General features: G+C 29.3%; 2 protein-coding genes across 9 annotated transcripts in view; both read left to right on the top strand.

Moving 5' to 3' along the window:
• The window catches only part of LOC101237519 (voltage-dependent L-type calcium channel subunit alpha-1D), a 194,449-nt gene that overhangs the window by 47,006 nt on the left and 120,468 nt on the right, over positions 1 to 26,975 (top strand). The gene's annotated exons all lie outside the window — the stretch shown is intronic.
• Positions 10,554 to 13,614, top strand: LOC136082316 (uncharacterized). The gene is made up of 2 exons (XM_065801185.1): positions 10,554 to 10,851; positions 10,971 to 13,614. Exons 1-2 carry the CDS (start codon positions 10,581 to 10,583, stop codon positions 12,761 to 12,763), a joined length of 2,064 nt encoding a protein of 687 aa, XP_065657257.1. The 5' UTR covers positions 10,554 to 10,580; the 3' UTR covers positions 12,764 to 13,614.

Raw genomic sequence — 26,975 nt, 5'->3', positions numbered from 1 at the left:
GCATAGTTGTTTATTTTGTGCCATTTGACATAGTAATTGACTGTGGAAAAAATCTTTCCAATCAGATAATGTTTAGGGGGTGCTCAATGACCATAAAGTTTTACGAAAAACGTCAAAAACGTGTAAAAAGTTCCAAAGTTCCAAAAATTTCTAGAACCTGGTTAGTTAGATTTTTTCCACTGAAATATTGTCTGATTGCGTGCTATATAGATTAATTAAAGTGCAGCAGATTAACTGTCATCAGGGCACCAGACTAAAAAATGTCTGCTAGTGTTTAAAACAACTGTGTTTATATCATTTTGTTAAAATTTATATTCATAATTTTAATACTATTATTTAACTCAATTTAGAATTTGTTCAAACAGAATAAAAAGGTTTACAAGTATAAATATTATTTTTATTTGGAATTTCAGTTTGGCAACAAATGTATTAATATTTTGATAGTACCTAACCTTAGTAACCTATTACAGAAAACTAGCATGGTAGTCTGGTAGTGTATTGTTTGTTATTAAGTGCAGATAATAATAATTTCTAATTTGAAAATATTTATTTAATTTCTTTAGTAATAATTATTATAATATATTGCTGCAGCTGCATAAACCAACAACTGAATGATAAGTTTGTATAATATGGTATTGAGTTTTGATTTTCTCATAATATTTCAGTTATCATTGAAATGGCAGCATCATCTCGTGTTGCTATCTCTACACGACTTCAAACCAAAATCTTTTTAATTGAACAACCAGAGCCAAATCTTCCAGATAAAGTTCTTCCCTTAACATCTGATGTTTTAAAAACATTTTTTTATCATCTTAATTCAACCAAAAAGTCAGTGCCTGAAAGTCTTAAAACAATTGTTGATGAACTGATTATTATTTGGAATAAAGCCCGTATTCCGACAGCATTTCATCCGAATGTAGTCTTAAAGTTCAAAACTTTAGTCCAGGAATTTAAATTAATAAAAAAAAATAAATCCAGATTGTCAGATTCTCAGAAATCGAGAGAGAAATCATTTACAGACACCATTGGCCTACTTTTTGGCATTGCCCACAAAGATGCTGAAACCATGATCAGAATTGAAGAAGATAAAGAATTTTTATTGGATCAGAGATGTCAGAGAAAAATGGTGATGTTTGGAGAGGACAAAGAACTTTCAAAATTAGAAGAAAGAAATGAAGCAAGGAAACAAGCAGAGAGAGAACGAAAGCTAAAAGAAGAGCAAAGACAATCTGGTGCGAGTGCAATAGTTCCTGTTATTGAACCTTTACATGACGAAAGTTATAGTGATGACAAAGATAACGATGCTGTTGATAATGACAAAATGGTTGATAGAGATTTTGAGATAAAAATCCCTGTTTATTACAGACAACAAGTCAGTAAAGCAAGTTCTTCAGGGTCAGCTGAATCAAGTTTAGCAAGTACTCCAAAACGACAATGTATCTTAGATACAATTCTTGACTCGCCTGATGTTTCATCAACATTAGACAGAATTAATCTATCTGACACAAAATTTACTATACTAGCAGCAGCAATTGCAAGGGCTGGTGGACAGAACCTCGATGATGGATCATTGTCACGTTCTACAGTCCGTAGAAAATGATCAAATATTGAAGCCACTGTTCAAACTGAATTCTGCGATTTGGACAAACCACCATTAATCGTCCACTGGGATGGCAAACTGATGATAGATCGTACAAATTCTGCAGCCCCTAAAGCAATTGTTGACCGGCTATCTGTAGGTGTGACAGGTCACAATGTTGACAAAATACTTGAATAGCAAAACTATCAGCTGGAAATGGAGAAGCCCAAGCAAAAGCAGTTGTTCATCTGCTTAATTTCTGGGACATAATTGGTGATGTTATTGGAATGAGTTTTGATACTACAGCCTCTAACACTGGCTCCAAAAATGGTGCATGTGTAGTTCTAGAGAAACATATAGGTAGAAATTTGTTATATTTCGCTTGCAGACACCATTTTCATGAGATCATAGTAGCAGGAGTGTTTGGATCACTATTTGGACCATCATCTGGTCCCAACATACCTCTTTTCCAGAGATTTCAGCAATATTGGCCCAAAGTTAATCAAGGAAATTTTAAACCTCTGGATGACATTCGAATGAAAATACCCCTGGTGCAAGAACTACAAAATGAAGTGATTGCATTCCTCAAAGAAAACCTGCATGTTAAAATGCCAAGGGATGACTACAAAGAAATCATGGATCTCTGTCTGTTAATACTTGGAAAACTGCCTGATCAAGAAGAGAAAAATTATCATTTCAAGATCCCTGGTGCTTATCACATGGCTCGCTGGATGGCCAAGGTTATTTATTGTTTTAAGATTTATTTATTTCGTGAAGAGTTCAAGTTGACCACAAAAGAGGAAAAAAATCTCTGTGAATTTTGCTTATTTGCTAGTCTGGTTTATGTAAAATCTTGGATATCATGCACAAATGCCAGCGATGCTCCAGTTAATGACTTGTTTCTGTTTCAGCAACTTAAGCAGTTTGCAGTTGTGAATAAAACGATTTCCGAAGCAGCAGTCAAGAACTTTCAAAACCATTTGTGGTACCTTTCACCAGAATTGGTCCCACTAGCTTTGTTTTCAAACAAACTTCAAACGGAAGAGAAGCGAAAAATGATTTCCAACATGAAATTTCACGGCGAGAACTGGTCTGAAAGGTTGATCAAATTAAAGAACATTGAAAGTCTAGAGAAGAAATCTCTGGACATGCTGGTGACATCAGTTTCAGCAAGTGCGTTGCGGTCAATGAAGGTTGATATTGATTTTCTGTTCAACAACGATCCAGCTACCTGGAATGATTCCCCAGAATACCAAGAAGGAAAAAATTTAGTATATTCATTGAAAGTAGTAAATGATGCTGCCGAACGATCTGTGGCTTTAATGTCGATGTTTAATGAATCGATTACAAGGAATGAATCTGAAATGCAGAAGTTAATTCAGGTGGTTGAGGATCACAGAAAGCGAGTGCCAGATGCCAGAAAGTGTACTCTGAAGAGTTATAGTCCTCGCTAGCATTAACATTGCACGAACTATAACATTACGATAATTAAATGTTAAATGCTCATATGTTTTTTTGTTTATAATTCGTATTTTAATCAATGACAAAGAGTCAAAAATCCTAGTGTTTTATTTTGGAAAAATTCTGATATAACAAAAACCGCAGAACTTTAGTCGTATTGCAGTATTTTATTTCATTAATTTCTCTGCTAATAAACCAGTCTAAAGTGGATGTGGATTGTAATTTGTATTCAGAATTTAATATTTAGAGATAATTAAAACTGATCAAATCTGAAAAATCTAATTAACCGGGTTTTAGAAATTTGTGGAACTTTGTTACTTTTTCCATGTTTTTCACATTTTTCGTAAAACTTTATGGTCATGAGCACCCCCTAAACATTATCTGATTGGAAAGATTTTTTGCACAGTTAATTACTATGTCAAATGACACAAAATAAACAACTATGCAATCAAATCTGAAAAAAAAATTTTTTTTTTGGACAGCCCTAATATATATATATATACATATATATACATATATATCATAATCTAAACTTAGTAACTTTACTAGATGTAAAGTTTGAAATTAAAATGATAATTTGAAATAAAAATAAAACTTAAATAACTTTAGTAAATAACAACTTAAAAGCTTCACACAAATAATGAAACACAAAACTTTTATAGACAAAAAACAAATCACAATGTTAAAAACTTCTTTTTATAAATTAGATGCATAGGAAAACAGTTAAAAAAATTTAGGCTTTAGTTTTTCTTTTCATTGTTTTTAATTTTATTGTCTCCAATCGTCAACACAATGAGATGTGGAGTTAGGTACCAAAAGTGTAGTTTTATATTCTTTGTTAAAGCTTGCCCTAACTAATGATAATTTTGGTCTTGTATATTAACACTAGCCCTGAAAGCATAAAGGTCATTCTTGAATGTTTTGGGTGACAAGATTTTCAAAAACCATGTTGCATAAAAAATGGTGGTAAAATAAACTTCTTTTCTTTACCTCGTTTTCTTCTTTTTCTATGATTGTAAAACCACATTTTTTATACTTTCAAATAGAAGGTAAAGTTTCTCTGCCATAAAATGTGCTTTAAAAAAAGCAACAGGTTGGTGGATTTAAAAATTAGTTGCATTTCCAACAAGATAGAAAAAAACAAGGTTTCTATGATCACCTCAAAAATATTTTTAAATTAAAGTCTTCAAAAATATTTTTGCAAATTTTAATTCAAAAATAAATGTCTTTACTAAAATGTTTTGTTTTGTCTTGTTTAACTCAAGTGATTTCATTTTTAGTATCTTAGTGCAATTTTTAACCTCCAATTTTTCCTTTGTAAATAATACAAATAATTGTTTTATCGATAATAATTGGCAATAAAAATAACAATAACATGTAACAAAAAACGTGTATCAAAAACAAATATTTTAAACCTATTATTATTACTTTGCTTCAAAAAATTTTATTTAAACAAGTTTTTATTAAATGTTAATTTTTATGGTTTTTCATTTTTTATTGATTGCAAAAAATTTGATGCAAGTTTACTTGCATCTTTGCAAAGCAGAGTTTTTGCTTGAGTTGCAAAATGGTTTCCTGTGCAGTTTGTTATCATAAGAGACAAAAATATTCTTAATAGTATAATTAATTTTAATATTAACTAAATACGAATAGTCAAATGATTTTATTATTCAATAATAATTTTATTATTCAATTTAAAAAAAAAAAAAAAATCAGAGTTTCAATATCAATTAAGTTTTTGAATCTTTTAGTATGTTGACTATATTTATGGTAAAATTGAGTTTTACAGCTTTTAAAAAGCAATTTTTTTTAAAAATGTTATTCAAAAGTAATAAAAATAAGTATTTTGTGTATTTTTGGTTAATAACATTCTGTTGACTTTTTTGTCAATAAATTTTAAGGAAAAATATTTATGTTTTCTAAAATCTCTATGAAAATACGCTTTTTTTGAGACCCAGGTTGACATACTTTTGAATAACTTTTTTTTCGACAATATTAGGGACTTTACCCTAAATATTTAAGATTTGAACCTAAATATCTTTACAACTTGACCTGATGGTAAAAAAAGAGTTACATATTTGAAATCAAAATGAGAAATGCTATACAAAAAACAAATTGTTTGCTCGGCACCAGAAAAAAATTTTTTTGTTGTTGACCTGTGTTATTCTCTTGCTAACAGCTTTAGATAGTAGCTTATTTGGATTGTTTGTTTGCCTAGTTTTTTTATATGTGCTAATGCAAATGGGTAGCATAATAATTTAATGATTGATTCTGGTTATTGTCACCTATTTTTTCTAAATCTTTTTTGTGATGTATTTTAAACAAACTTTGTGATCAACATCAATAATACTAAGAAATTACCATTTTGCTATGGTTTAAATGTTTCCTTAGTTCCTCTGGACAAGATTTCACTTAATTGAACATTTGACTTAAAAACACTTGTCATGAACTTATTCCTTCTTACACTTGTTTTTGTTATTATTAAAGCCATTGGTTGTTGGTAAATCTTTATTTTCTACTTGTTGCCAAACGTTACTCCAGTATTGTCTTTTACTTTCTAATTGTTTTACTTTCTAATTGTTTTCTAAAAGGATTTGAACCCTTGAAAATGATGCTGTGGTCACACAAATTGAAAATTCTAATAGTAATACTAATGAAATACCCCAAAAAATATATTTTAGAAGGTGGTTCTTAACACATAAAGATTTCCATTGCAAATAGTTTTGAAATCTTTTGAAACTGTCCGTGTGACTTTTTTTGATTTTTGCCTATGATAGGTTAAGTTTTTCATTAAAATGAAATTCAAAACTTCGTCCCTCAAAAAAAAAATTATAAAGTAACAAATGAGTAACAACTCTTTGCAAAACTTTTTATTTGCTGTAAGCAAAATGTTTGTGAGAATATGGCAATAAAAATGTAACAAAACTTTATCATTTTATTTTGAAATAAAGAATTTTATTTTGATATATTTTATGAAATAAAGAATTTTATTTTGAAATAAAGAATTTGCTTTTTAAAAGGTTAAAAAAATAAAAAATAAAAATGCAAAATTCAGCAAAAACACATGAGGACTGCAGAAGAACTGTTTGTATCATTTGCATGAGAAAAGTTGACAGAGTACTTACAGAAAGCTTCATGACAAGCATTAAACAAGTTCTACAAAAAGATATTAAATTTAAAGGTGATAGAGTTCCTTTGGCAATATGTGATAACTGTAGAATTCAACTTGGGAAACTTGAAAGAGGACAAACAAAGACTGTTACTCAGCTTTTCAATTTTAAATCAATTTTAATAAAACCACCAACAAGACTGATTACAACATGTGACTGCTTAATTTGTCAATTTGGCAAACTGAAGTCCTATGAAAACATCCTTTGAGCAACTCCAAGAGCAGCTAAAACTGATGAGACACTTAAGAAGTGTCCAATTCTTGTTAGTTCTTGATAAGGACCTTCAACATTATTGCACTCCTGGAACTCACCATGAAAAATTGTGGATGATTGATAAATCTGATTCTATTGGATCTGAGCAAATAGCATCAACAGTTGTGGAAGGCAAAGATTCTTCTCCAAATGATACCAGTTGACTTAATCAGCCAAGAGGAAAACCTTTACCATTAAGAAAATGTAACTTTATTAACTACGACATTATAAGATTTTTTCTAATATAGGGTATTGTTTAAAAGTTAATCTTTTTCAACAGGATCTTCAGCTCCACAACAACTGTTCAAGGAACCTTTGACAACCCAAAACATGTTTCAAATTCAGCAAAGCACAGTTCTATCCAACAACGGGATTAGGAAGTTAGGATTTGCTATGAGAATTTTGGAACCTAACTTTCAACAGAAATTTGCTCAAGTAGGTCAAAAGCTCAGTGACTATTATACAGTGACAAGTATTCAGCTTAGTGAAAGCAATACCACAATTCAAGTTGCTCATTGGTGTAATCTCAACAGGTTCAGTGTATTATTTCAGGTTAGCAATAAAATATCTGACTTTGCTGTTGTAAAACCTGGAAAAGACAGAGGAAAAAAATTTCTGAAAGTAAGTTTTACATTATGGTTCAAGATGAAGATGAAGAAGCCTCAAAGCCCACTTCAGAAAACTGTCAGATTGATGGCACCTACATCATCAAAAATTACCATTGTTAAGCAACAAATGCTAGTAGCCGCACTTCAGAGACCTATGCCAATGTCAAGTCCATTCTTGGTCTCATCAAAGATTAAGAAAAGTGTGCCAAAGATTCCCTGATTGTCTCATGTGATATGAAGCTTGTCAATATAATGTGTGGTATAAAATCTCATAGCTGCAGGTACCCTTGCTGTTGGTGTGACAATTAGTCAACAAATCTCCTTAGCTGTAGAAACCTGAGAATGTTTAGTGGTATAAGAAGCAAGAAGAAAAATTTGTCAGCTCAGGTGGCAATTTGAGAAAATCCCCAAAAAGGTGGTGCATCTACCACTTTTAGAGTTTGCATACCAAAAGCTATATTAACAGCTATTCCACATTTGTTGCTAGGTGACATAAAAGTAACATGGTGTTGTGAATCATCTAGTGAAAAACCTGGTTGATCAGCACTGCATATTTTACTTCAGCCCTACCATGGTCTTTTAATGGTATTGATTTTGAATGGTATTGATTTGAATGGTATTGATTTTGAATGGTATTGATTTGAATGATATTGATTTTCAATGGTATTGATTTGAAAGTTTTGGGCAAGTTGCAGCAACTTGCTATTTATGTCAATTTTAATCAGGCCATTCCCTCCATCTAATCTCATTTTAGAGATAACTTTGTTGCATACTTTTGCATCGAGCTGGATCCAGACTTTGAATCAAAATTATGAAGTTCAGAGAATTCAAACTCCCGATTTCTATCATGCGAAAAGTACATGTTATTTATTAAAATCTAAAAGACAGGACTTGGTCACTTCAGTGAACAATCTACATTCAAACTTTAAAACTCACTGGGAGAGATACAATAGAGATGTTACACATCTAGAATATTAACAACAATTTTTGAGATGTATTTTGATTGTAACAGTACGAAGGTTCAAGAATAACTCCAGAGCTGTTTGAGAATGTTTTTGCAAGTCATTGCTGAGGTATTTTGGAAGTCATGTTTGATGTATTAAACAATATTTGTCATAAACTAAGAGAAAACAAAGTTTCAAAATAAAATTTTAGGAGTTTTATACCTGTTTTTTAATCTATTACTAATTACTTAACTTAAGTGAGTTTTTGGTAGTTTTCATTAAAAATAATTTTAAATTTCTAAGCCATAAGGACCAATTATTATTAAATGATTTTTTTGTGATCAATGTTTTGATCTTTATTTTATGGAAGAACAAAACATACCATAGAAGAAACAGATGATGTCAAAAGATTGTAAAATTACTTGCAATCGACTTTTATATGTGTCTAGAGTCACCTCCCAAAATATATTTTTCAGGGTATTTAGTTAGTATTACTTTAAGAATTTTCAAACTCTAGTCAGCGCACTAAACCACTGAGCTATTGAAGATATATGGTGTTTAGAGAAACAGACTATTTTATAAGTGATTTACACCAATTGCACATGTAAAAAAATACAAAAATTGTATATAAATTTTATAAAAAAAAAATTTTTCTAAAATTTTTATACAACTTTTGTATTTTTTTTGTTTTAGAATGGTTATTATTTTTAGCTACTGATTTTAATACAAGATGAGAATAAAACATATTATATTTTATAACAATTTAACAACAATTGAAAGTTTTGATATGCAATTTATTCAGGAACTTTTATCAGCCCGTGTAACTAAAATTAATTTGCTATGTATGCTAGAACTATGACAAATTTCGTTAATTTTTTTCTTATGTTGAACTATTTTCACCTCTTTTTTCTTTTAAAAATGTTTTTGCTATATTTGACATTTTTTCTCAATACTTATAAAAGGAAAATTAGAAAATAAGTTGCTATTTATTTATAAAATATATTATTTGGTTAATATAATGGTTATTTGGTTAATTTTGTAATAATGGAATAAATTAAATAAAAAAATAACATGGTTTTTTTATAAATGTAATTACTACATTTGATGCATGTCTAAAATTGCTTCTTTTATATTGCCCAATTTCCAACATTAATAAGAATTACTTGAGATATAAACATAACTCTGTTTGAAAAAATTTAAAAGCTATTAAATACATTTAGTGTATTTATTTTTTAGGAGTCTATTTAAAACTTTTTGAAAATGTTTCAAATAGACTCCTAAAATTTGCTTTAAAAAAGTTCAGTAAATTAACAATGCACTAGCATTTGAAGCAGCGTCAATAACAATAGTTCATCAGGAAATAATCAGGTTTAAATGCACTATTTGGAGAATCCAATGAAAGTGCAGATTATTTCAATGGGGGTAGTGAAAACAACCAAATATTTTTTACATGAAAACTTGTTAAAAAATAAATTTTTTTTACAAATAAATAGCAATTAGTTTTCTTGCTGTGGAAATAAGCAGTAAAGTTTAGTAAAAACATTTGAAAAATAAATTTAAAAATTGTCTGTAATTTTAGCATAAATGATAAAGTTTCCTTAGTATAGGGTAAAAATATATGAAATCATCCAGACCATGACACCCTTACGTCTCAGAATTTGTTTATTTTTACACCACTTGCAGTCCATACCAAAAAATAATAACTGCGAAAATTTTAGTTAAAAATACCAATGGGTTCCAGAGATATCATCACTTGAAATAATGCTGACTCAGCATTTTAGTGATTTTCTGAAGTGACTACAAAGCAACTTTGACATACAGTATCCTCATAATGGCTTGGGGAAATTTCCTAAAATTTGGTACTCTAATAGATTTAAACTTGAGAAATCCAAAAATAGCACTCTTAAGACTCGATTATCTCAAGAAATGCCTCATTTATCCAATTTTGATCAAAATTATTGACTTGTAAATTAGTGATTTTTGGAGGTAAAATGAAGACTGTGGCCCAAAATTCTGAGTAAAAAGTTTAATTGTATATCATTATTTTATCTTAGGTCTACTGAAAAAAATTAGATTCATCAATTGTCTCTTTAATACGTGATCAAAATTTGCATTTAAAAATGGTGTCTTTTTAGAAAAATTTAAATTTTGTAACAAAAGCAATTAAAATATTTTTTAAAACATTTATTTGAATAAAACATCAAATAGTGTCATTTATTGACTAATTTAGGACATTTATAGTCATGGGCCAAGGGAGATACCCTCCCCTCCCACGGGAGGCCCCTACGCCTATCCCCCAATCTCCCTAGATTTTTTTTTTTTTTTTTTGTTGCATAAAATGAATAAATAATGCAAAAACATACAATTTAATTTTAATTTTGAAAAAAAAAAATATTCATTATTTCAAATTGGTGACTAAAAACCTCCTTTTTTATAAAAAACAAACATAAGTTTAGTTTTGTTCTTTTTAAAGGTATTTACTTGTTTGTATTTTCTTAAAGAGTTACTTTTAATATTATAGTTTTTATATTATTTTGTTAGTTAATAAATAATAAAAATAATTAATATGGAGAAATGTGACATTGGAAAAAGTCTTAACATTCATTGCCACAAAACTGGATTTTCAAGAAAACAAGGTTTTGTTCAATTTAAAGATCTTCCTTGTGAAAAACAAGAAGAAATAATATGGCAAGCAAATTTAAAGGAAAAATATAGTTCAATAAGAATTATATGTTGTTATCATGAGCAATTCTATGGAAAATATTTTGAGAGAAAAATTACAAAGTGTTGCAATCCTTTTGGAACACACAAGGAAAGTAAAAAAATTGCTATAAAAGGTAATCTTACCTTATTTACAACAGAGTTGATATGGAATTAAAAGAAAACAATTTATTATTTATAAAATGTTTGATAATTTCAGTTATTTTAACCACGTAAAACTAAATTTGTTTTTTAGGTAATATAAAGATTTCCATAGACATGGCAAACTATTTGCAAAAAAATAATGTTTATGTAACCCCAGGTTGGAAATTCTGCAGTAAATGTTACAAAAAAGCAATAGAAACTGATGAAGATTTAAATTCACAGGAGGAATGGGAATCCAAAAGTCAGAAAAAAATTAAGTTAGATACCACTATAGAATTGCTTGGAATTTCACCAGTCAAACTAAAAAGTCTTTCAAAACACAGCAAATTGCCTGAAGCAAAACAAAAGTTTGAGAACACTATTGACAGAGTTGCAAAAATGGTCTCATCAGCATATAATATTAAAGAAACTTTTTTAACAACAGAAATAAAAAGCTCCATTTTAAACAACAACATTAACAATGACCATGATCTAGACATTTTAATGTATAAAATAAAAAATAAAATTTCAGAGACTGACTCTTATTGCCATAAGGTGCAAATGTTAACACTCGCACCAAAATCATGGACACGTAAAAAAATATCAAGCTACTTTGAAGTGTCTGAGTATCTTGTTCGAACAGCAAGAAAAGTTAAAAATGAGAATGGAATTCTATCATTACCTGGAAAAAAAACTGGAAACCCACTTTCACCAGAAACAGTTAATTTAGTGATTAACTTTTATCAAAGTGATGAATTTTCAAGAATGATGCCAGGAAAAAAAGATTATGTAAGTATTAAGAAAAACCAACATGTTCAAAAAAGATTATTGCTACTCAATCTTAATGAATTACATGTTGCATTTAAAAAAGACTACCCTAACGTCAAAGTCAGTTTGTCAAAATTTTGTACTCTTAAACCTAAATGGTGTATTACAACTAATGCGTCAGGTACCCACAATGTATGTGTTTGCATACATCACCAAAATACAAAATTTCTCATTGATGCCATTAGGTGGAATAAAAGTTATAAAGATTTCATGGCATTGATTGTTTGCTCTCTTGAAAATGCAGAATGTATGTTGCATCGATGTAACCAATGCCCTGGTATTGAAGTGTTAAAAAATTTTTTAGTGCAGGAGTTTATGGACCATGAGCATGAAGAAGATGTAGTATTTAAGCAATGGCAGAGTACCGATTGTACAACACTACTTTCACAGTCATTGCCACTAGATGAATTTAATGATTTATTATGTGACAGCATTGACAACCTTACCACTCATTCATATATTGCAAAAACACAAAGTAGATACTTAAAAAACTGTAAAGAAAATCTTAACCAAAACGAATGCTTAATTTTAGGAGATTTTGCTGAAAACTATCAATATGTTGTTCAGGATGAGGTTCAAAGTTATCACTGGAGCAAAAGTCAATGCTCACTTTATACAATTGTACTTTATTTTATAGAGAACAAACTTCTCAAACATAAATCTTTTTGTTACCTTTCAGAAGATGTTGATCATGACACAGGATTTATTTACAAGACTCAGGAAGATATAACTAGATATATCAAAGAAAATCTACCTGATGTATCAAGTGTGAAATACTTTTCCGATGGTTGCGCAGCACAATTTAAAAATTTTAAAAATTTTATCAATCTTTGTCATCACAGTAAAGACTTTGATTTAAATGCTGAATGGGTATTTTTTGCTACCAGTCATGGTAAATCCCCCTGTGATGGTATTGGTGGGACTGTTAAAAGAGTAGTATGTCAAGAAAGTCTAAAACAAATAACTACTGGGCAGATTTTAGATGTTAATTTAATGTACTCCTTTTGTAAAGCCAAGATAAATGGAATTTATTTTAAGTTATTTTCAAAAGAAGAAATTGATCAAACACGAGCATAATTAGAAAAAAGATATTTAGGTGGAATTACAGTTCCTGGCACAAGGATGTATCATCATTTTATTCCAATTGCTCCAAACACTATAAGTTATAAAAAAATAAGTACTGATGCATGCACTGAAATATTTGATATCATTCCAAAAAGCAAACATTATGTAGATATTTCATTAAATATTAAAAAAATGGATTATATTGCATGTTTTTATGATGGATTTTGGTGGGTAGGGATTGCTGAAGATGTAAGTGAGCTTGATATAAAAGTCAGATTCATGCATCCACATGGACCAGGTGTAAAAACTTCTTTTGGCCAATGAGAACTGATGAGTGTTGGGTGCTCAATTCTGAAGTTATATGCCTAATTTCTACACCGAACAATATCAGGTCGTACATACAACATATCTGATTTAGATTTGAAGAATATAAACTGTTGGTTACAAAAAAAAATTAATTATGTTTAAAATAATTTTGATTTTATTTTATTTACTTATTTTGCATTTAAAATGTCTTTTATTTTTTTCAAATTCTTGAATTGTAGGCTGAGAAGGAGGGGTGGGGGTTTAAATAAATCACAAATCACTCCCATCTTATTATGTCAATGACTATATTAGTCTAAAACTACATAAAGATATTGATTGTCAAAATGTTTTAAAAATGTTTTAATATCTTTGGTTTTAAAATTTATGACTTAAAATTGTAAAAAGATCTTTGAAATAAGAGGTAAGTATTTATCGATTTGAAGTAACGCAAATAAACTGTTTCTCAAACTTAAACTGAAAAAATATGTTTTTAAAATGTATTTTAACAATCAACTATTATTTATTCATTTTATGTAAAAATAAAAAATAAAAAAAAATCTAGGGAGGTGGGGGGCGGCGTGGGGGCCTCCCGTGGGAGGGGAGAGCGTCTTCCTTGGCCCATGACTATAAATATCCTAAACTAGTCAATAAATAACACTATTCGATGTTTTATTCAAATAAATGTTTTACAAAATATTTTAATTGCTTTTGTTACAAAATTTAAATTTTTCTAAAAAGACACCATTTTTAAATGCAAATTTTGATCATGTATTAGAGAGACAATTGATGAATCTAATTTTTTTCAGTAGACCTAAGATGAAATAATGATAGGGTCATTTCGGATAAAGCGAGGCAATAAAACTAAAATCAGTGTGTATTAATAACTATGTGAGATATCTTAATACTTCTTGTACTAGAAAACTCTATAACAGATACCTAAACTATGATATAATGTAAAGTGAGCCACACTAATATAAAGTGAGCCAAGTAAACTATATATGATACATAGGAAAGGCTCGCTTTATATTAACAAATTTATAAAGTGAGCCACCATTATTGGTAAAGCAAGCCAATAGCTTATATGATTATTCTAAAGTGAGCCATTTAGCTTTTATTTCAGACAAAAATTTACAAAATTGGAAGTATTATTACAAATAATATTTACTATACTAATATTAACTTTATTACCTACGATATAGTAAACTGGTATTAAAAGTTTGCAAACATTAACCTCAAATGCATACAATGCAAAAAATTTAAAGAACAAAAGCAATATAAAAATGTCAGCGACTAGTCTAATAAAAATAATACTGCTAAAGCTGCAGATAAATGGTGCAGTACAAAATGCAAAATATCAAGTCTTAACTAGAGTTAATTTACTTAGTTGTTGTTTGAACACAATCAGCACATAGTTGTCCACGCACGGTTATTTCAATACAGCTCTCATGTAACCAATCACGGCACGCGTCACACTCAATCCATTCATCATCAATGAGAGGATCAGTTGCTTCACCATATGCAAACCCACAATATTTGCAAATGTCCTCTTCTTTTTGTTTCTTTTCTTTTTTGGATTCTTTCTTTTTCTTTATAGCCTTCTGTTTAACAGTTTTCTTCTGTTTCTTTTCTTTGCTGGTCTCTTTCTCTTTAGCTGCTTTTTTTGTTATTGGTTTGGTTCTTTCTTGAATAAATGCTACATTTTCTTCTGATGTCAATTCATAAGATGGTGGTTTCTTACGTGGCCGACTGCTTTGTGGTCGATCGCTGTGTGGCACTGGCATCAAGTTTTCGAAAGACACATCGAGGTCTGCTTGTTCAATTGACACAATTGCATTTTCATCAGTGGTAGGTAAACAAGTACTACCAGCAATATCAGTATTGACATGTTGCTCATGCTGCTTATCTAGGCGAGTATTAGAATTAGATGCATTATTATTATCTTTATTAGCTGTATCAACAAGTTTAGCACTAGAACTATTTGAAATATCTGGCAATTGCATTTCATTCAGATTAATTATGTCAACGGATTCGGTCACAGAAATCAACTACAAATTCATAGCTGCATTAGGTACAGGTGGCTGTTCAATACTCGATCGCAGTGGCAAACAAGAATTTTCAATATTTGACAACATATTGGGCTGAGAATTCGAGGCTGTTGAATCTAATTTTCTTTCTGTAATGGTGCTTGGTGCAAAAGCCTCTTCAGGAATAGCTTTGGCATTAAATGGAAACAAGCCAGTAGCACAAAAGCCAGCCTGAGCCAGCTCAACAGTCATCGATGCTTGTCAAGTTGGTGTAAACAAGCTAAAAAATTCCTTTTTTTCCAGTTTACGGCCAGCATTCTTTCGTGTAAACAATCTCATGCCCTCATTCCACTTTCTCTTAAATGAACCAAAAGGCACACGATCCAGCGGTTGCAGCCAATGAGTAGTATGGCTTGGTAATGCAAATACATGAATATTGTTTGCTTTCATTAGGTTTAAAAATTCAAGGTTAAACACATGTGAATAGTGATTGTCCATAATTAAAAGATGAGGTCGACCGTTTAATAGTCCTAATCGTTGTAAATTGTTGACAAATAACTGTCCAAATTCCACAAACAAGTCTTTATTTATCCAGCAACTATCACTTGCTTTTACAATAGCACCAAAAGGAGCACCATCTTTCCAGCCTTTGCCAACAGTTTTTCCTTTATGAATGATCATAGGTGGTATAATATCGCCACATGCATTTAATGCTGCCAAGACAGTAGATGTCTCCTCTCTTTCTAATGCAGTAAGATTATAAGCAGGTTCACCAACAATTGCCACAGCTATTTCTGCCTTGTGAATATTCATCACACCTGTCTCGTCCACATTCCAAATTTGCCTAGGACTGTCTTTTATATCCAGTCTTTGCACTAAGTCTTCATACAAATCAAACCATTTCATAACCTGAGTTTTGTTCATACCCATTGCTCTTGCTGCAGACAGATTCACTGCCTTTTTTGTGCTTATATCAGGAAATCTGTTTAAAAATCCCTGAAACCAGTAATAACCGGCAATTTTTTTTGATTCTGAAAATCCTTTTATTCCTTTAGCATCAAAATAAGCATATGCAATTTCTCGAATATCTTTGCGCGACAAAGGAAACCCTGCTCGTGCCATTTTTCTTACAGTCTCTGCTAATTCTTCTTCACTTTGTTGTGAAAGAATTGTGGGTCTCCCAGAAGCACTTTCCACTTTGCTCACTTTTCCTGACAATCTCCTCAAAGTTTCATATGGCACATTCCACGCTCTCGCTATCAGCCGTATTGACAACCGTTCAGTTGAAGGTTTTTCTTCTTGTTTTCTGTATTCTTCCACAGCACCAGCCATATTTCCTTTTTGCCATAAATTTAGTTTTGTGCCTGCATGACTTTGAGGCCTCGGCAGTTTTTTTGGACTTCGATGTTGTCCTCGAATTGTCGGTACCTGCTCGGACAATTTTTGTTTTCCTTGAGATTTTTGGCTTCTTCAGGCAGTGATCGATTGATAACGTACCATACTGTAAAAATATCATAAAAAATTCCAATAAATTAACAATTCATGTGGGTCAAAAAGCAAAAAAATTTATAATATTTTTTACATTTATTTATTATTGCAATTTTTGGAAAAGTGAGGCAATGGCTCGGTTTACCTGAATGCCCTTGGCTCGGTTTATCTAACAGTTATGCAAAACCGAGCCAGGTTGAAAATTCAATTAAAAAACTTTATCATCGCTCAAATACATATCAACACTGTATTTTTTGAAATAGTTTCTCATATTACTAATATTACAATCATATTTACTATAAATAGTGTCAAATATAAAATACTCACTTTTCTTAATTGAAGCTAAACAAAATATAAGGTCTTAAAGTGAAGAAACGTTTTGTTACTACTCGAATGATTATAATTATACCACCGCGAAAATAATTGTTTAGCAACTGTTTTTAAAATATTCATTAGACTTTAAAATGAATAACTAATATTAAATAAATTGTTATAAATCGAAAGCATAATTTGATTTCGTAAAATTGCAATTCGATGGCTCGCTTTATCCGAAATGACCCTATACAATTAAACTTTTTACTAGGGATTTTGGGCCACAGTCTTTATTTTACCTCCAAAAATCACTAATTTACAAGTCAATAATTTTGAACAAAATTGGACAAATGAGGCATTTCTTGAGATAATCGAGTCTTGAGGGTGCTTTTTTTGGATTCCTCAAGTTAAAATCTATTAGAGTACCAAATTTTAGGAAACTTCCCCAAACCATTATGAAGATACTGTATGTCAAAGTTGCTTTGTAGTCGCTTCAGAAAATCACTAATCACTATTTTTAGTGACGATATCTCTGGAACCCATTGGTATTTTTAACTAAAATTTTCGCAGTTATTATTTTTTTGATATGGACTGCAAGTGGTGTAAAAATAAACAAATTCTGAGATGTAAGGGTGTCAAAAATTATTTTTTTTGGATGATTTCATATATTTTTACCCTATACTGACTGACAAAAGTCGCAAATAAATTGTATATCAAGTTTTTATTTGTATTATATTCTTATGTGCTTTTTTCCTTATCTTATATCAATTTTTGTAGTAGAAAATAACAAACACCCTAAAATTTATTTTCAGTTGATTTTATTTAGATTTTCTATTTTGTAAGGTATTGGTTTCCTTTCTTCAAGAATTGCTGTTTTATTCTCTGTTAATTCTGATTTTTTTTATTGCAAATTCTTAAAATGCTTCCTATATAAAATAATAAGGTACAAAACTTGACATTATATTCACCACAACAGAATTTTCTTCTAAATCAGAAATAAATAATTTTGTTAATTTCCAAAAGATGATAATAATCAATAAAGAAACAGAACAGAGTATGCAAGAATGGCTTGTATGGAGCAAGCATAAGGCTTCTTTATATTGTTTTTCTTGCCGGTTATTTTGGAACAGTGTCTGTTCCAAGCTAAGTACTGCTTCCAAATCTGCATTAACTACAGCTGAAGCCTGGCTTGCGAGTTCCAATTGGCCAAAGTTATATAACAGGGTTTCAGATCATAAAAAGATTAATGGGCATAGAGAATGCTATCTAGCATAGCGTGAATTAGAACAATGTCTTTCATTGCAAGACGGTATAGATAATTTTATTGAATCATCAATTAATGTGGAATTGGAAAAATGGTACTAAATTTTGAGAAGAATTATTGATGTTATCCTTTTCTTTGGAGAACGTAGCCTTGTATTTCAGGGATCTTCGCAATGCATCGGTGATTCAAATAATAGAAACTTTTAAGGTCTTTTTTTTTTTTAAATTTATCTCCCCAAGGTTGATAAGGCCACTGCAGATGAGGAGCCTACTTGTGGTTATAACCCTCTCTTAACTCTATAACTCTGAAACACGAACCTTGAAGAACAAGGCCACTACGCGGAGAAACAAGTTGAGTGCAGTACTACCAGGGACATGGTGGGAATTGAACTTGGAACCTCTTGCTTATGAAGCGAGCGCTCTACCACTACACCACTACTGCATTTATATATGCATAACAAGCGCAGGGGAGGGGGAAGAGGCACAAAAAGATAACTGCACCATTACAATTTTTATTCCCTCCATGGCTATACCGGAAAGGTTTGATACAATATAAAAATAAACAAAAGTTGTTATATACAAATGTAAAAAATCTACTTATATCTTATGTTCAAACATCATGAGTATAAACGCCAATAGATAAAATAAGTTTGCGGGTGGTAGATAAAACGATTGTGTATCATATAGAAATTTTTTTTCAAAAAAAAAGAATAGTAAAAAAAGTTAAATTTCTATATTATTATTTTATAATATTATTTATTTTATATTATTTTGTAATAAAGTTATACATAAAATTTATCTATGCAATAAAGAACCACAAGTTCCTATAAATTTATAAAAGAAAATGCTAGTATTTTAAGCATGATTGGTTTAACTATCCGTTAAAAATTCATATAACATGCTTTTAAATTTTTAGTTGAGGTTTTCTAATTAAAATTAAAAAAAAAAGCAGTAAGTTGTGGTTTGCACAACGGTTACCAAAGCTTTTAAAATTTGTTAAAGTTAATTTTATTATGAAACTATTTTATTTTCACAATTTTAACCCAATTTAGCAGCCAGAGCAGGTTTAACAGCATTTAAAATGTATTTTTGGACTACTTTTAAATGAAAAGTTGCCTCATTAAAAGAACCAACCTAAATATGACAACAATATTTCATACAAGGACAAATAAGAGATTTAAAGTGGTAGAGAGTGGAATCCAGAGTAAGAAAATAGTGAATTTAATAAAGACACAAACTAAGCAGATGCCTATTTTGCAAATGGTCTTCATGAGAGGTCAGTAGTGGAACTAGTAGTGGAAGATGTAAAATAGATAAAAGTGTGAGATTGAAGATTGTTTTTATTATAGAAATACGTTGCAATAATTTTTAGCAGTATATAACTGAATTTTGTTTTGGTTAAAATTCACCCACCACTGCAAGTTTGAAGTTGTTACAGTGACTAAAGATAGAATCTTCTCGTGGCACTACAAGAGTTGCTGAAAATGAATGAAAATTGTGTCAATCAAGGACAATGGACAATCAAGGTCAATGCTAAAAATGTGTCAACCAAGGACAACTTTAATTCTGCAGTTAAATGAAACAACAATTTTGAAAACTTTTCCAGAAGAAACATATAAAGCGAGATTATAGAGTAGACTAGCATGAGATTATGGAGTAGACTAGTATGACAGACCTTATCAAAAGCGTTTATATATCAAGAGCAATTTTTGCCTAAATCATAAGAATTTTCAATGCGTAATAATTTTATAAATAAAGACTTGAAATGAGATATAAAAGTGGTGCATAGGAAAATTTAGAAAAGTATCTTGTGTTTTAAAAATGTGTATAAGTATTGAACTTTTAATCATTACCTTAAAGCTAATTGGAAGCCATCCAACTTAAGAAATGACATATAGATAAAGTATATTTTTGAGACTAAAAAATCAATAAGAAATGACAAAGGATTCTTTTTTCTTTGAAAGAAAAACTTTACCATAAATCATTTAGAATACTCTGAAACATCATCAAATTTAAAAATAACTTTTATATACTTTTCTGCTTTAAAACTATACTTTACATTTTTTTCTTCTAGATTTCTTTTTTTGTTATTTTACTTTTTTCTACTAATTTTCAACTCTTTTTTTGTTATTTTACTTATGATAGTAGTATAAAAAACGGATTCTAGCTTTTTTTCAACTATATCCCTATCCATATTCTCATAATTTTTTTTCAACTATATCACTATCCATATTCTCATAATTTTTTTCAACTATATCCCTATCCATATTCTCATAATTTTTTTTCAGCTATATACCTATCCATATTCTAATATCATATTTCAATCATTTCAACTGAGCTAAAATAATATATATCAACCAATTTTTGGTTACAAACTCTCTTACAAACTATGAGCTACTTCTTATGGGTCTAATTCTTATGGATCCAAAGGATCTGAAAGACCTAAAAATTTATTTTAATAAAAATAATTTTATAAAAATTTTGTATTTTTAAATCAATTTTTCAAGTGAAATCTAAGCGTAAATGTAATCTACTTTGCATTAGATCTTCGAATTTAGCTACGCATAATAGAAAACATGTCCTATTAAAATAAAACTTCCAGATTTTCCCACTTGTTCATCACCAGAGGTTAATGTAACTACTAATCTCTTTCCAATATGAACACTAGGCATAGAATCAGTAAAATTTCTGTAAAATGAGATAGTAGTTGTAGGACCAATTATTGAACTTGATTGATACAATAGTCCAGATGATTCATTATTAAATGAATTAATATTAACACTGTTCCACAAAGAAAGGTAAAAGTCTTCTAAACCAGATGAGGCGTATATGCATACACTATTATTATCAAAGCCAGGATATCCTACTGTTCTTTTACTATCTCCATCATAGGGTGTCAATGTATTCATAACATAGTTAGTACTTACTGGAGAATCGTATGCCTCATACATGCGTACTCTAGATTCCCACCAATTTCCAGATAATCCGATAATATGCATTCTAATATACTTAAGATAAACACCTTGTTTAGCATTGTCTGTAGTGTCTAATAAGATATACTCTTTATCATAAGTTGTGGGATCAAATCTAAATTCTGTTGAGTATGATTTAATAGATGACAATGATTGAGGTATTGATGTAGTCAATGTTATATGAGGTTGTATCCAATATGTAAGTGGTTGACTAGTTTTATTGTATAATTGAATTACTAGACTAGTAGTAAATGGCATATCAAGTGTAATGTAACCTCCTAGTGCATTAGCTGTATATGCATTACAACCTTGAAAAGAGTTTGCATAAAATGGTCCACCAAGTGGTGCAATTAACATATCACAAGATAAAGGAATATTATTATCTCCAACACTAGCTGAATAGTATATTTGCATAGGAGATTATTCTACTAGAAGTAGAATAATCTCCTATGCAAAGTGCATGATTTGCAAATAAGAAAATTCTAAGAAATACATTACCTGGAACATTGGTATTAGAATCTGATCCGTATAATGCTAACCATAGTTTTCTGAGAATACCAGGACCAAAAGGTTGTGTAAAAACTATTGCTGCATCAGGAAATGTAGATGGTAGAATAGTCTTGGATTTTAATCCAAGGCACGTTAAACTTGAATTTGGTACTATTCCTAATTCATTAAGCTTAATTCAATTAAGCCTAATTCATTATGCTAATGTGTGTATTCCATCTTCTAAAATAACTCTTTTATCGTCTTCTGCACTTAATGCTATTTTATTGATCTCTTCTGTGTAAATTTCATGTGAAACTGATCTTATTACATTCATTTTCCTAATATGATCTCTCGTATTTAATAAACAATCTTTGTAATCTTCATGTGTTATATACTTTTTAACAACATTTTTCTTTACTCCTTAACATTTTTTGTTATCTTTTCCGTGTACTTTGTAAGAATACAACTTTGATCTGAGTCCTACAAATTCTTTTCATCAAATATTGTTCTACTTTCAAAGTTTGGTTTTGATGCTAGTTTAATAGCTTCATTTCTGTCTGTTACTAATCTAATATTAACTCTGTTTTCGACATTCTCCATTGTTTTTCCAAATACTGAATTGTTCATGAGTTTAAAAAAGTCTTTTTCAAACTCATGAACAATTCATGCATTTTGTGCATGTCAGTAATCATCGTCACTTATATCTTCATCGTTTAGTTTTGAAAAGAATAATTCTTTTGGTGGTAATTGTGTTTCATTAAATCTATTAATAGAATCAACCCAATCATATGGGTATACACCTTTTCTGAGTCACAAATCTAATTTTTTGCCTGAATATAATTTTCCAATATTTTTACACTGGTCTCTTGCTAAATTCTTTGATAAAGCATCTAAACTAGAAGGCATAAATCTATAACTATCTAAGAAACGAAGTTCACATTTAACTTCAAATTTCTTACCTTCTTTAATATACTCGTCCACTTTAATTTCTCTAGAAAAGCTAATATACTTTTCTTCATTGCTTGGTATGCAACTCAATTTCCCTCTAGATAAATTCTTTATAAATAAGTGAGAATCATAACCAGATAAATTGTGAAATAGCACTGGAAAGAATTTTGGAATTTTATAATTTAAATTACAATTTTGATGAGCAGCCCCTCTATATTTTCTTGTAATATGACAATTGTCTCGTACTTTATCTTTTACAAGTTTTTCTCCACAAATGTGACATGATATTGCTGTATTATAATCATGCTTGTTTTCATTAGTAAATATCATCTTTTTTGGAAATTTAATACTATCACAAATTTTCCTAATATCTTCTTGTAAACTATCAACAAAAATTTGTGCAACATCATCTGTTTCACTACTTGCAGTAAATGTGACTGGACTGCTTTGATAAAAACTTTTGTCAAAACATTTAATATAATAACAGAATGAACTTAGAATATATTTCTGATATTGTTTAGTATAAGATTCATTCGGATTGGGTTCACAAATGTCAATTTGTTTGATAAAACTTTTAAAGTCTGCATATACTACAAACAAAACTCTCATTGATTTATTGTGATTAGTAAATTGCATTGTTGAATTTGGTGGTGGAAGTTCGATACGTACTGAATCATGTGTTTCACAATACGATTTATGATTAAATAATGATTCTTCAGAATTAAACCCTAATAAACAATCTCTACAATAGTAATTTTTACAATGATTATTAGATGTTTGTGATGAAAGTAATCTGCTTAAATTTTTTATCAAACAGTAATGATTGGTTTCTCCATTTAAGATTAATAGTAAATCTATTAAATGTTTGCAATCATTATTCTTTGATACATGCAATATATGAACTTCTGAGTTTTCATAACCATATATATTGACACTGATATCTGTATTGTTCTTTTCAAATTGTGTAATTTGATTTAATGATGCTGGAAATTCTATTTTATCCCAGTTTATTTTTTCAGCTTGATTTTTAAGCTCTTTATCTACTCTTTGATGATTTTCTGCTTTGATGTTTCATAAAACTCGTCTAAATCTGTTGTTTCTAATACAACTTGATTATTCGTTCTAAATGGAACATATGTGATTATAGTTTCTCCTGTTTTAATATCAGTACGCTCCATTTCACAATAGAGAACTATATAAACCTTTGATTTTCTATTTTTGGTTAGTATTTTAATTGCACTTTTTTTAGCAGCATTCATGAAAGATATAGCATCGTATCCTTTTATTCCTTTAACTGAAAACTGATTTGTTACATTTTTAACAGCTGATAATTTAAATTCTATCGGATTTCTAATTCCATATTTTTGATACAAATTTGAAACTGTAGATTTTAATTCATCAATCTTTTCATTAGCTGTTTTTTTAATTTTATCAGGAACATATGATAAAATCCAATCTGCAATAGAACTAATATTTTTATTTATTTCTTTTCTAATTTGTGTAATAGGCTGAAAATGGGATGGAGCTAAAATTGTTGATGATATATCTGGAACAGGCTCATCAAGTTGATACTCTGTACCCATCTGTGTGTGTGATAACTCTGTAATGAGATCGCTTTTTCGCATATTATAATAATATTTAATTCCTTGCTCTTTAGCAATTTGTTTTAATTCTTTCACCATTTTATTTTCCATTTTTATATAGTAAGATATTTTTTTTAATTTTCATTTTCTTTATATAATTTTTCAAAATATTTTTTCTTGTCATAAAAAATTTAAAGTTTCATATGAAATTTAAATGCATCCCTATTTCTATATGACAAGTTTTATTTTTTTAATTTTTCAGAATTTGATATTTCAATCGCATTAAAAGATAAATTTTTAATTGAATTTCAATTAAAAGTTCCACATTTTTTTCCCTTTTATCTCAGTCTCATTTTCTGGTTCTTTAAGGAATAATTTAAGAGCTTCTTCTTTTCCATATATTATAATTAATAATTCTAGATAATAAGGAGTAATAAAAAAATCTTTCAATTCAAGCAGATATTTATTCGCTTCTTTTATTTTTTCATAATCATATGTGAAGATATTTGGATTATTTGATAGCCAATTCCAATCTACTTTATTAATATTATTTATTAATATTTCAATCGCATTTGGATTTGCAGATAAATAACCCCAATGTACTTTATCTAAACTAGCTTTTAATAGTTCAATGGCATTTGGATTTGAAGATAAAAATTTCAAATCTACTTTATCAATATTATCTTTTAATATTTCAATAGCATTTGGATTTCTTGATAACCAACTCTTGATAACCTACTTTATCTAAATTATCTTTTATTATTTCAATTGCATTTGGATTCCTTGATAAATTACCCCAATCTACTTTATCTAAATTATTTTTTATTAATTCAATGGCATTTGGATTTTCAGATAATGCCCACCAATCTATTTTATCTAAATTATTTTTTATTAATTCAATGGCATTTGGATTTTCAGATATTGCCCACCAATTTACTTTATCTAAATTATTATTTAATATTTCAATGGCATTTGGATTTTTTGATAATTTTCACCAATCTATTTTATCTAAATTATTTTTTAACAATTCAATCGCATTTGGATTTTCAGATAAGATTGTCCAATTAACTTTATCTAAATGATTTTTTAACAATTCAATCGCATTTTTATTTTCAAATAAATTATCAGATCCCATTTTTATATATAAAGATTTTTTTTAAATTTTTTTTAATTTTTTTTTAATTTTTCAGAATTTAATATTTCAATTTTATAACCATTATCAATCTTACCATCACGCATTTCAAGATATCTATATCCATGACCAGTTTCACACATTGCGCTATATAAGGATTTATACACTGTTTCTTCTCCTGTTTCTATGTTTGTTGATTTAATAGTGACTGGTTTTTTCTTAATTGTTCTTAATCTTTCATATTTTAGATCTATTTCTTTTTTCTCTTCTTTTACTGGATGTATTCTAGGTCTTCCAACTGATCTTTTCTCAGTTACTTCTTTCACTTCAGCCTTAATAGATTCTTTATCTAATAACCCATTTTCCATAGCAATCATTAGCAATGTAGCGATATTGTCCGATGTTTTTGAAATGTTATTTTCTTCTAATAAATTTTTTAAACTTTTCTTTGTATAATGCATTTTTATTATATAAAGAAAAAAAATTTAACTAATTTTCAAAAAATTTAAATAATATTCAATTTATTACCATCTGATTGAAGTTCTATCATTCTATTAGATAATATAAGAGCATATGCCTGAGTATTTGCTGGTACATTTTGGTTAAATGTTGCTTTAATTTGTACTTGTATTGTTAATGATTTTATTCTTTCTGGTTGTTTGCTAATATCAAAAATAAAAAGTGGGTATAAATCTCTATAGTCAGAAGGACTTATACTGCTGTTTGCAATCAATTCATTCATTCCATAAAAATTTTCTTTAAACATAGATGCTTCTCTATAAATTCTTGAAATTTGCTAATTTGGAAATGACAAATTATAATCAGCTGTAGGATATCTGTTATCATTAAGCATAATGTACATATTTTTCAAGTCACAATGATCAAATATTAAAGCATTGACAGTTTGGTCACTGTTAGCTCAATTTGTTTGAAATCCGCCGATAATGTATCTTGGATTTTCAGGAGATGTCTTTACAGTCAATTGCCAATTAAATGAAGTAGATTGTTTAACAGTTGTAGTATCACACTGACGCATTCTAAAACTTACTGGAATTGTCACTTTTCTTTCAATTTCCTCATAAAGTTTTATCTTTTCTACATCTGCTGGGATCAAATTTGGCATAAACAATGATATTTTATTAAGACTAACTTTTCCTGCAGCTGCAGCAGCAAGCCTAAAAATTGCATTATCATTACTTTGTCTTGCAAGAGTTATTGTATGTTTGACCCCATAAATAACTTTGTCGTAATCATCACAGAATCCAAAAATGTGTCTTAAAGGTACGCAAAATGAAAATGTTCCTTTTGTAGTTGGTTTCTGAATTAAGTATGCTTGTCTTGTTGCAAACCCTGTGTTATCAGCAAGTACTGTTGTTGATGTAGCATCTTTATACCACAATTGATTTAATCCTTGCGCTAATTGAAAGTCATTTGCATAATTAAGCATTCCTAACATTGTAGTTGCTTGACCTAGATAATAAACAGCTTCTATCTCTTTGTTTGATAATTGGTATGTTATTCGGCTAAATAAATGCATAATCGTCATTTTATTTTTTTATATACAATATAAAAAATTTTTTTTTTGATTGACAATTCTTAAAAACGATATAAAAAAATTTACGAAAGCTAAATTTAAGTCGAAGGCCACATCCTTTTTTAACTAGACCTTCTATTCTTATAGCATTTTTATTTGATACTTTGCATGGG

The sequence above is a fragment of the Hydra vulgaris genome, chromosome 07 (assembly GCF_038396675.1).
Source record: "Hydra vulgaris chromosome 07, alternate assembly HydraT2T_AEP".
NCBI lineage: Eukaryota > Metazoa > Cnidaria > Hydrozoa > Anthoathecata > Hydridae > Hydra > Hydra vulgaris.
This window is presented reverse-complemented; position numbering and strand designations above follow the sequence as displayed.

What these genes read in the sequence shown, in the direction of transcription:
- LOC136082316 (XM_065801185.1), top strand. Translation starts at nt 10,581, where the DNA reads ATGGAGAAATGTGACATTGGAAAAAGTCTTAACATTCATTGCCACAAA. An exon ending in TAAAAAAATTGCTATAAAAG is followed by an intron (nt 10,852 to 10,970) that starts GTAATCTTACCT and finishes TTTGTTTTTTAG; the next exon opens with GTAATATAAAGATTTCCATA.